General features: G+C 61.7%; 2 protein-coding genes across 2 annotated transcripts; one reads left to right on the forward strand and one right to left on the reverse strand.

Moving 5' to 3' along the window:
• Positions 1-317: 317 nt before the first annotated feature.
• On the forward strand, positions 318-4,178 carry APRT (adenine phosphoribosyltransferase). The gene is made up of 5 exons (XM_005531879.3): positions 318-434; positions 731-834; positions 1,842-1,975; positions 2,772-2,850; positions 3,111-4,178. Exons 1-5 carry the CDS (start codon positions 355-357, stop codon positions 3,251-3,253), a joined length of 540 nt encoding a protein of 179 aa, XP_005531936.1. The 5' UTR covers positions 318-354; the 3' UTR covers positions 3,254-4,178.
• A 1,464-nt stretch (positions 4,179-5,642) lies between these two features.
• Positions 5,643-10,079, reverse strand: CDT1 (chromatin licensing and DNA replication factor 1). Its single transcript, XM_005531928.3, has 10 exons — positions 9,573-10,079; positions 8,997-9,170; positions 8,712-8,908; positions 8,290-8,484; positions 8,038-8,183; positions 7,665-7,768; positions 7,289-7,477; positions 6,723-6,857; positions 6,406-6,607; positions 5,643-6,324 (listed from the first exon to the last, which is right to left on the reverse strand). Exons 1-10 carry the CDS (start codon positions 9,930-9,932, stop codon positions 6,161-6,163), a joined length of 1,866 nt encoding a protein of 621 aa, XP_005531985.2. The 5' UTR covers positions 9,933-10,079; the 3' UTR covers positions 5,643-6,160.
• Between the last annotated feature and the right edge of the window lie 626 nt (positions 10,080-10,705).

Here is a 10,705-nt window from a genome sequence, read left to right on the forward strand (position 1 = left end):
ACACACTGGGGGTATGGATGCCTCATGTCCTGGGGTACCAGACCTTCCTGCACTGGGGGCTCTGGGATACCTCCATGTCTGGAGTATCAAACCACTGGGAATCTGGGGCTCTGTGCACCGGGATACCAGAACTCTGTGTGCCCGGTGATGCTCCATGCTCCAGAGTACCGGAGCTCCAAATAGTGGGGAGCGGATGCTCCACACCTCAGGATACCAGAGCTCCAAACACCGTGCTAGCGGAGCTCCCCGCCCCCGGTGCCCGGCCGCTCCGGTGCCGCCCCGGGCGGGCGGAGCCGCGGCCGCTGCCGCCCCCGTCCCGCCCGGCGGGGCCGGAGCTGCGCAGCCGGGGCCGCCATGAGCCAGGAGCGGCTGCGGAGGGTCCGCGACCGCGTCCGGCCCTTCCCCGACTTCCCGGAGCCCGGCGTGCTGTTCCGGTGCGGCCGGGATGGGCAGCGGGATGGGCATGGATGGGGGCGAGGATGAGGACGGGAGCGGTGATGGGGACGGGGACAGGGATGGACCGGGAGCAGGGCCAGGGATGGGATCCGGAAGGGAACCAGGACCGAGCGTGGAGCCAGAACTGGGGTTGGAACCAGGACGGGGGGTGGGAATGGGGCCGGGGACTCGCTGCCAGCTCTTGTCCCCGCTGCCCATCCCTGCTCCAGGCTGGAGCCTTCCCTGCGCTCAGGAGCTCAGCAGGACCCTCACTCCCCACCCTCCCTCATTGCAGCGATATCAGCCCCTTGCTGAAGGATCCTGTGGCGTTCAGGACTTTGATTGATCTTCTGGAGGATCATGTGAGGGCGTCTTTCCCTAAAATCGACTTCATTGTGGGTGAGTGTTGGTTGAACATCCCCGAGGCCAGGGCAGAGCAGCGTGTCCGCGGGTGGGAAGTGTGGGGTGACCCTTCGGGAATGTTGTAGCCCTTGGACACGAAAATCACATTTGAACATTGGCCTCTGTCATGTGGTAACACCAGGACAGTTTATAGCCTTCACTTCCCCTGTGATTTCCTGAAATGCTGGTTCGGGCTGTGGCAGTGCCCTGTGACGCTTCAGTGCCATTACATAATTCATTGTTAAAAACAGAGGGAGCACACGGATCCTGCTGTGCTGCAGGCTCTGTCCCCAGGGCACAGCACACCCTGGCCCAGCTCATTTTCCTCAGGGAGCCTTTCCAGGCCAGCACAAGTGGCCTTGGTGGCCAGAACACCTCTCATCTCACCTGGCAAAGTGCTGAGGAAGGCAGTGCTCGGGCTGGCCCACAGCCCAGGCTCCAGGGAGCACAGATCAAACCTGGCCCAGGTGCCCTGTGATAACTGAAGTCTGGCCAGAGGTACAGAGCTCATGCTTGTGTGGCTGCACTGATACCAGGGCCCTGCTGGGTTTATCTCGAAGGAAAAGGGTCAGTGGGGAGGGAAATGGGCTCTTGGGGCCCAGCAGCAGCACAGCTGGGTGAGAACAGGAGTGTGGGCTGTGTTTTCAAGCCTCAGAAGTGACTTGAAGAGCAAATTGCTTTTTGAGCCCCCCAAATGGGAGGATAAAATGGGGGGGGTTGTGCCAAGACCTTGCCCCAGTGAAATGGCTCCGATCTGAGTGGTGGGACAAGAGGAAAAGGCTTCAAGTTGCACCTGGCAGGGGTTTAGCTTGGATATGAGGGAAAATTAATTCACTGAGAGGTTGATCAGGTATCAGAACAGGCTGCCCAGGGCAGTAGGGGAGTCACCGTTCCAAAAAACATGTGGATGGGGCACTTGGGGACATGGCTCAGGGGTTGGACCTGATGGTCTTGGAGGCCTTTTCCAACATGAATGATTCCCTGATTCCTGCTCTGCCCCCCAGGCCTGGACTCCCGTGGGTTCCTCATCGGGCCCCCCCTGGCACAGAGGTTGGGGATCGGCTTCGTGCCCGTGCGGAAAAAGGGGAAACTCCCCGGTGCCACCGAGTCCATCTCCTACAGCCTGGAATATGGCAAGGTGAGGCCTGGGAGGAGCGGGGGCTCAGGCTGGGGGGGCCAGGGCTGCTAGAACCGTGGGGAGGGGGTCCCAGACTGGGTAATCTGGCACAGCACGAGCCCCAGCAGTGGCGCTGAGCCGAGCCACGGTCACTCCGTCTGTGCCCACGGGTGACATTTGGTGCTGTGCCGTGATTCTTCTGAGGGGGTTGGTGCTCAGACTCGGTGCTAAATGGCTTTCTTTGGCTTGAATTCAGGGGCATGACCACGGAGAGTGTTCCCCACTCTGGCAGTAAGTGCTGTAAGTCACAGCCTTCCCGCATGGCTTCCCACCGTCCCGTAACCCCGCGGCTGCTCGAGGACTCGGCCTCGATCTGTGCTACTCCCACTAGGAACTAACAGCAGCAGAACTCCCAAAGCCAGGCCTAAGCCGTGAGGATTGTTTGGGCCAACCGAGCTCATGTGACACATCCAAACAGGTGCCAGTTTGGATCTGGCTCTAGGCAGAGCTCCCCAGTGCGTGACAGGAGATTTTCCTCACCGGAGAACTGCTCTGGGATAAGATTCCACCATAACTCACTCGATGAAAGTTCAGGATGTTGGCGTGCCAGAGGGTTGGCCCAGCAATCCCCTCCCTGCTCTGTGTTTCTGTGGCGCTCCCCTGTAGCTGGAATTTGTGGGGTTTTTGGGATTTTAGGTGCTGAGTGTTTAGGCTGATGTCGCTGAGGACTTGTCTGTGTTCCAGCATGAACCAGCAGCTTGTGAGGGGTTTCTCTCCAAGGCCAGACTAAAACAAAGCTGCTCTTTGCTCCCTGCAGGCTGAACTGGAAATCCAGAGCGATGCTGTGGAGCCAGGACAGAAAGTGGTGATTGTGGATGACTTGCTGGCAACTGGAGGTGAGGGAAGCGCGTGTGAGCCACGTACACCTGCGTTCCTGGAGTCATGGAATGGCTGGGTTGGACAAATCCCACCCCCTGCCATGGCCAGGGACACTTCCCACTAGCCCAGCTTGCTCTAAACCCCATCCATCCTGGCTTTGGACATTTCCAGGGGTATCCACACCTCTCTGGCATCCACAACCTGTTGGCAGCAGCAGGGGTGGCTGTGGGGCTGGAAGCAGGCCCTGGAGTGAGGATGTTTGTGCTCCCCTCCACAGGTACCATGTGTGCTGCCTGCGAGCTGCTGAAGAGGCTGAAGGCTGAAATCCTGGAGTGCCTGGTGATCATAGAGTTAAAATCCCTGAAAGGGCTGGAAAAGCTCAATTCCATCCCTTTCTACTCCCTGCTGCAGTATGACTGAGGAGGAGCAGAGGGAGAAGGGAGCACTGGGAACAAATTTGGGGCTTTATTTAGTGACTCTGGATGTCACAAGGGGGTGGGTGAGGGGGTTAAATACAGGTTTTGGGCATGGCCAGATGCTCTTCAATCCTAAATTTCCCAAGCACCATGTTGAGTGTAATGATCCCTTTTGGAGTTCATCCTATTGGGAAGAAGGAACAGGCTGATTGTTTGGGGGTGTGGAGACCAAGATGCAGCTTCACTGAATCTGTGGTTTTCAGGAGACCAAAGTGACAACATTGCTGCTGAGGCAGGAGAGCTCTGACAGCGCACCAGCATTCCCTGAGCTGGGCCTGTCAGCCTCCCAGGAACCTGCTGAGAAATTCCCAAAGAAACACAGGAAACAGGCAAAAAGAAATTATTTCTGTAAGGGATAAATCCTGCTGTATTTGGCCTCAGGGAATGGTCTGGATGCTCTGTGCTGTCACACCAGAACAAGTTGCTCTTACACCAGGGTTTGTTGAGGAGAATGAAGTGCCTGCTGTGTCCTTAAATCAGGATGGTGCTGCTGTGGGATGAGCTCAGTCAGTGTTTTCCTTCCCTCGAGACCACAGACGCCTTTTGTTCAGCACCAATTCCCCATCTCCTGCACACATCCCACTCCCTGTGCTGCTGCTGTCCCTGTGCTGGGGTGCTGTGCCAGTTCAGAGCCTGCTCTTGGTGGGAGTTGGGTGTCAGGGGAGGCCACAGGAAAGGTGTTGCAGTGATCTCAGGTGTGTGATGGATGATGAGGCTTTGGAGATGCTTCCTCCAGCACGGTTCAGTTTGGTCACGGCTAAATCCCTGTGTGCCAAAACTTCCCAAAGCCTGAAAACATCAGGGACTGGCCCAGCAGGGACTGGACTCATGGGTAAAATAAATATTGATGTCTTTTTATGTTTCCTAAACTGTCTCAGAGCTGTTCTTGCAGTGGCTGAAGCTGTTAATGACTCTTGGGAGTGTCTCCCTGCAGCCCTGGGTGGTCAGTGGAGCAGGGCTGTGGTGTGAGCTCTGCCTTATCCCCCAAATGCTTGGAATTGTTTTCCAGGGAGCATTCAGGCACCTTTTCTTTACTTTGCACCAGCCTCTGGCTGGAGGGGCTTGGTCAGCTCAGCTCCCCATCCCCATCCAGCACCTGGGGCCGCCTCCCACCCAGCTCCACCTGGAAGGACTATTGCAGCTATTTTCATCCCCACTTCAGTGCTGCTCACTTTGCACCGAGGAACACAATTCCCAGGAGCCAGGGGAGGCAGCACCTCACAGCCTTGGCTGTGAGACCAGGAGAGGGTCCCTGCTGTGGGGGAGAGGGGAAATTCCACCCCTAGGAGCCATGGAAAGCAGCTGCGTGCTGGGGAAGCAGCGTCAGCCCTGCCAGTGCCAGCAGGTGACATCAGGGAATGTGGGGACACTGCCTTGGCCCTGGCTGGGCTGCCAGCAGCCCCTGATGCCATTCGCTTGGAGAGGCGAGGCTGGGCAGGGCTTCCAGGTGGGAGAAAGGTTTTATCCCGAGGAGCAGAACTGGAGCTCGTTGGGAGCTCTCCTGGGATGTGAGTGTGGCTGCCAGGCTGCTGATTCCAGCTCCTTTGAAATCCTGCTCCTTGACTCCAGCTGCTGAAATCCAGCTCCTTTCCACACAGCGAGGTTCCTGAGCACGGCTGAGCCCCCAGCCTGCCCCAGGAGCCCCCAGCCTCACACCCATGAGTCCCCCCAGCCTCACAGCCAGCCCCTGTGCTGGGTTCAATCCCTTCTCCTCCTCCCTGGAAACTGGGCACACTCCTGCCAGCAGTGCTGGCCAGCTGGGCTGCACAGGCAAGCACGGGCCTGGAGGAAGAGGAGGAGGAAGAGGAATGCCTCTTGCTCCCTCGGGAAGTGCTGTGGGATCTCAGATGCTGCCAGACTCCAGCACTGAAGAGTGGGATGAAAGGCTGAGGGAGTCACCTTTCCCTGCAGGTCCTTGGTGTCCCCAGCCCCAGCCTGGCTTGGGGAGCAGCGTGAGCCGAGTGTGACGTGGCCCTGGCAGCTCCCAGCCCTCCCCTGCGCCCACGCTGCCCCGACCCAGGCATGGTGCCAGCCCGGCACCTCTGCAGCCATCCTCACCCTCTCCACGCCTCTTCCCAAGCCACTTCAGCCGAGTGGCCTGGGATTTCCCCTGGGAAAAAACCCCCCTGACCACTCCTGTCAGCCCTGCCTGCCCCTGTCCCCGCAGGAGCTGCTCCCCCAGCCCCATTTACAAAAGCTGCATTCAGCTCCCTGCAAACCCACGCTCACTTTTTCCAGTGAGTCTTTCTCCAGGAGCTGGATGAGGAGCCAGCCCTTCCCGGCGCCAATTGCCATGGAGAACCACGAGACAGGCAGCGAGGAAGAGCACTGGGTTAACACAAGTCAACTATATTTAAAACATTTAATACAAATATGTTTTGACAAGTCCTGTAGTTGTTTCCAGCGAGGACTGGAAGATGCATTTTCCCTCCCTTAAAAACAGAACGAGGCCCGAAGCTCCAAAAACATCAATTTGTGACTTTTTCTCTCACTCCTTCCCATCTGTCACCCTCTCAGCCTGCCCCATTCTGCCTTCACCCCACCAGGGCCCAGTTAATAAAAGAAACCTCTGAAATGGAACCTTCAGGAGACCCCTCATGCATTGAACCTTCAGGAGAGCACAGGAAAGAAGAGGAAAAGGTTCCTCAGGTTTTCATCATCACCCCAGGACGCAGGATTGCTCGAGGACACGGGGACCTACGCTCCTCAAGGATCCTACCACAGGAATTAATTAAATTAAGTCATCCCTGAGGATGAGCCTCCCTCCAGCCCACCCCAGAACCCAGAGCACCACTGGCATTTGCTACATTTCCAGGAGATTGCACAGAGAAATCCTCAACCCTCGAGGGGCTCAGAGGGCTCCGGCCTCCTTGGCCGCCTTGTTGAGCCTCTCGGTGACGAGGCCCAGGTCCTTCTCTTTGTCCAGCTTGACGTAGGTGTCCGTCCTGAGGGCGTGGACGCCCACCCAGTCGGGCAGCAGCTCCGCCAAGAGCCGCACGTGTTTCTCCATCTCACCTGCGGCGAGGAGCACGGGGGTCAGAGCTCGCCTCCCCACGGCCCCCTCCTCCCGCCGAGATTCCCCCTTGGGATTCCTACCGGGCGCCACCAGCTCGGGGCAGCTGTCGGCCAGGCGGGCACAGAGCAGCTCCATGCCGAGCGCCGGCTTCTTCTCGGCCACGAAGACGCCGCGCAGGACGCGCGCCATGGCCGGCAGCCGCGCCAGCCGCGCCGCCCGCTCCTCCTGCCGCACGTCCCGCGTCAGCAGCGCCTGCAGCCGCCGCGCCTCCTTGGCCCGGATCTGCGGGACACGGTGAGCTGTGTGAGCACAGGCAGTGCCCCCGGCCCCCGAGGGGATGGGCTGGGCACAGGCAGCGCCCCCAGCCCTGGGTCTGGGCCAGGACAGGGTGACTCACCCGGTCCAGCAGCCCCTGGGACACCCCTTTGAGCGCGCTGGAGGTGCTGGCAGGGGCCGGGCTTTTGGAAAGCGTCGGTTCCCCCGCACCGGCTCCGGCCGTTCTTAGGGCCAGGTTGGCAAGAGCTTTTTCCATCTGCTCATGTGGAAGAGGGAGGAGGAGTTGGGTTACAGTTCAGGCTGGAGGAAGGAGAAGTTTCCCCTCTGCCGCCCCCGCCATCACCCAGCAGCCCAGTGATCCCAGCCCAGTGATCCAGATCCATCCTGCCTGCACAGGAGCCTGGGCTGCTTCAGGGAATCATGGAATGGACTGGGTGGGAAGGGACCTGAAAGTTCTTATTTGCCGTGGGCAAGGACACCTTCCACTAGACCAGGTTACTCCAAGCCAAGCTGGCCTTGGACATTTCCAGGATCCAGGGGCAGCCACAGCTTCTCTGGGTAACCTGTGCCAGGGCCTCCCCACCCTCCCAGGGAGGAATTCCTTCCCAATATCCCATCTCTGGCAGTAAGAAGCCACTCACACCTTCCCAGAGGTGGCAGAGCCAGAGCCAGCCCCTCCTGCCTCACCTTGGGGCTCAGCATCCCCTGGGCCGTGCTCAGCACCTCCTGGGCCGTGCTCAGCCTGTCCTCCTGCGGCGGCCGCGGCAGCTCCGCGGGGCTGATGTCCGGCACCTCATCCACGTTGAAGCGGGGGTGCCACCGGGTCAGCTTCTCCTCTGGCACCACCATGGGAGGGCTGAGGGCAGCCAGGAATGCCTGGAGAGGGGCAAGAGCCGTGTCATGGCACCAGGAACGGAGAGAGGCAGCCACTGCCCTGCACTCCCAGCAGCTCGGTGACACAGGGAGCAAATTCAGATCCCATCTCCAAGAGGAACCCCCGTGTCCTTCAGCCTGGATGGCACCAGTGAGAACCCTGGAGCAGGGGCTGCCCGGGGCCCCTCACCTTGTGGTGCTCCCTGACGATGTTCACCAGGTTGCGGTGGAATTCCCTCCGGCGCTCCAGCAGCCGCGACGCCGACAGATGCGGGCGCCCATCCACCTTCTCCTCTGCAAGGAGGGACAGGAACGTCACCCACAGCACCCCAGAGGGGCACAAACCACAGGAGCCTCGGGAAGCACGGCATCAGAGCCCTGCCGTGGAGACGATTTGCTGCCAGTCACTGCCTGGACATTCTCCCTCTTGTCCCAAACCTGCTTCCCATTTCCAACACGCTTCAGGGCCTCCATTTAATGGGCCAAGCAGAGCATCCCTGTGGATTCAGGGACCAGCCAGGACTAAGCAACCCAGCTCTCAGGCACCCCAAAACTGTCCATACCTTCCCCCAGCAGCGGCTCCAGTGTGAGCTGATACTCAGACTTCTTCCCGCCGCTGCCGAAGGTGGGGACGTTCTTCTCTTGGCGCAGCCGGTACGAGCTGGGATACACGGCCTTGATCTGCCCCAGGTGCTGCTCTTCGAACTGCCTGTGACAGCACCAGAGAGGTTGGGGACCCCCAGAGTCACCAGCCCCAAGAGATTCAGCTGGGAACCCTAAAAGGGATTGCTGGGACCCCAAAAGAGGCCGCCCACCTGCGCATCATGTCCTGCACGCCCTGCTTGACCTTGGCGAAGGTGACGGTCTCGGCGCGGTTGAAGAGCATCCCGGCGATGGTGTCCACGCTGCGGAACATCTCTGCCAGCACCCTGAACTTGTAGGGCAGCGTCAGCCCCGGGGGCAGGTCCTGGGCCAGGGTGTGGAACCGCTGGTACGCCGGGGGCTTCTCGCTGTGGGGAAGGGCAGGACAGGGCTCAGGGTCCTGCTGCTGACAGCGCCCAGCTCCCACCCCCATCCCAAACCCCTTCTCTGAGTAAGAACTGGAGTCTTGTCACCTGGGGGACATTGGTGTCACAATGCTCAGAGCCCCCACATCCCTCAGACCCCCACAAAACCACTTCAGGGCTGTGGCAGCTCCTGGGACGCCCCTCAAATCCCTCCTGCAGCTGCTCCTCACCCGGTGTGTCCCTCAGGAGCTGCCGCCCCGCTGTCCCCGGCTCCGCTCCCCGCTCTCCTCTGCCGCACCCGCAGCTCCAGCTGCCGCACCCGCTGCAGGCGGCTCCGCAGGTCACTGCTGGTCCCGCTGGGGACAGAGGGGACCTGGCCCAGCTCCTTCATCCTCTGCAGGCGGCCCTGCAGCTCGGCCACGTCCTCCTGGGCAGAGAGGGGACAGAGGGTCAGAGCGGGACACGCAGCACCAAAACACCCCTGGCGGGAGCTGAGAGCCGGGAGCAGCCCGTACCCGCTGCAGGCGCCTGGCTGGGCCCGGGGCTGCCGGGCCGGGCTCTGTCCCCGCGTCCCGCCCACGGCCGGGGGAGCCGCTGGTGGTGGTGGTGGCGGCCGGGGGGGACACGGCCGGCTCCCGTGACAGGGGTGTCGGGGGTCGAGGAGTGGCCAGAGGCGAGGAGCTGGTGTCCTGCAAGAGAGAGAAGAGTTAGGGAATGTCCCGCGAACGCACCCGCCCGGATCCCTTCCCCTGTGCCCCCCAAAGTCTTGCACGGGGAGGGGCAGCCATAGAGGGGTCTGCAATAGGGGCAGGGGGAGGGCTCGGGGACAGAGGGGCTGAAGGGGGCGAGTTCTGGGGGTCGTGCACTTGGGGCAGGGTTAAGTCCGGGTGAGGGGGGGGTTATGCATCAGGAGAAGATGGGGCAAGTCCTGGGGGTCCTGCACTGGGAAAAAGGGTCGAACACTTGCGGGGCTGTTGTTTTATGGTCCCACACACCCCCGTTCACTCCGCCAAATCCTTCTCTTCCCCCATCCCATTTCAAGGCCGCATCCCAGAGGAAGCGGCGCATTCCCGACCCCACCATCTCCCTACCGCTCCCGGAGACGCCGGCTCCGCATCCCGGGGCAGCACCAGCTTCTTTCGCGCCGACTTCCCGCTCGGCTCCCCGAGCCGGGCCCCGGCCGGCGACTCCGCTTCCATGTCCCGGCGGCTCCGCTTCCTGCCCGCCAGGCCCCGCAGGGCCGGGGAGCCCCCGCGGGCCGGGGTGCGCGGCGAGCCGGGCAGCGGCAGCGAGCGGGCGCTGAGCCCCGCCGGGACGCCATCCTCCTCCTCCCGGTGCACCGGGGGACCGGCGAGGGCGGCCTTGAGCCGGAGGCCGCCGCTGCGCTTGGCCGGAGCTCCGGTGGTCGCTTTTGTCTGGCCGAAGAAGTCGGTGAGGCGGAGCTGGGCCATGGCCGCGGACCCGATCCCGGTTCCGATCCCGGTCCCGGTCCCGATCCCAATTCCGATTCCGGTCCCGGTCCCGGTCCCGGTCCCGATCCCCGTCCCAGGAACACGTGGGGCCGGTCCCGCGCTTCTCTCCTGGCGGGAGCCCGCGCGCCGAGGCCCCGCCCACTGGGGGCGGGAAGAGGTCACGTGAGGCTGGTTTGGCGCCACTCGGCTCTTAAAGGGGCCGCGTCCCCCAGAGCGGTGCTGCACGTGGGGGGCTCGGGGGGGCTCCGGGGAAGGGGAGACTCCGGGATTGCTGTGTCAGGAACCGGCTGATGCGCCATGGGCAGGGATGGAAGTTGCCCACTCCAGCTGGGGCTAGTGGGGCACAAGCAGGGAATTTCCATCTGGAATGGGGCTGGTGGTCACCCCCTCATCTGCTCTTCCCAGTGCCAAGCCCTGACTGGCTTCTACCGACAGCTCCGTGGTGGCATGGAGACCCTCCAGGGTCCGTCCATGGGAACGAGGGGCTGTGGAGGCACCTGCAGCATCCCCCTCCCCGCAGTTCCCGGCCCCATTCCCGGCCTTGTGCTGCTGGCAGTGCCCGGAGCTGGGAGAGGCCTCTGACCCATCACTGCCGGGGCCGGCACTCAGGCGTGCCCGCTGCACTTTACGGAACCTCGCGGATCTCCCGCATCCCTCGTAAAACCTGAGCGAGGCCGGCAAAGTGCGGCGGGGCCGGATCCAGCCGCGCAGGGCAGGGCTCTGGGGTGCCATTCCCGGTGCCCATTTGCTTC

This window comes from Pseudopodoces humilis, chromosome 14 (genome assembly GCF_049639895.1).
Source record: "Pseudopodoces humilis isolate 2021_Gansu_Grassland_sample_001 chromosome 14, ASM4963989v1, whole genome shotgun sequence".
Classification (NCBI taxonomy): domain Eukaryota; kingdom Metazoa; phylum Chordata; class Aves; order Passeriformes; family Paridae; genus Pseudopodoces; species Pseudopodoces humilis.

Bases quoted from the DNA above. Each gene is read 5' to 3' on its own strand.
- CDT1 (XM_005531928.3), bottom strand. From the start codon at position 9,932: ATGGCCCAGCTCCGCCTCACCGACTTCTTCGGCCAGACAAAAGCGACC. The intron at 8,485-8,711 runs GTGAGGAGCAGC...CCTTCCCCACAG, and splicing joins GCTCCTGAGGGACACACCGG to CGAGAAGCCCCCGGCGTACC. The intron at 6,325-6,405 runs GTAGGAATCCCA...TCCTCGCCGCAG, and splicing joins CCCCGAGCTGGTGGCGCCCG to GTGAGATGGAGAAACACGTG.
- APRT (XM_005531879.3), top strand. From the start codon at position 355: ATGAGCCAGGAGCGGCTGCGGAGGGTCCGCGACCGCGTCCGGCCCTTC. The intron at 835-1,841 runs GTGAGTGTTGGT...TCTGCCCCCCAG, and splicing joins TAAAATCGACTTCATTGTGG to GCCTGGACTCCCGTGGGTTC. The intron at 2,851-3,110 runs GTGAGGGAAGCG...TCCCCTCCACAG, and splicing joins TGACTTGCTGGCAACTGGAG to GTACCATGTGTGCTGCCTGC.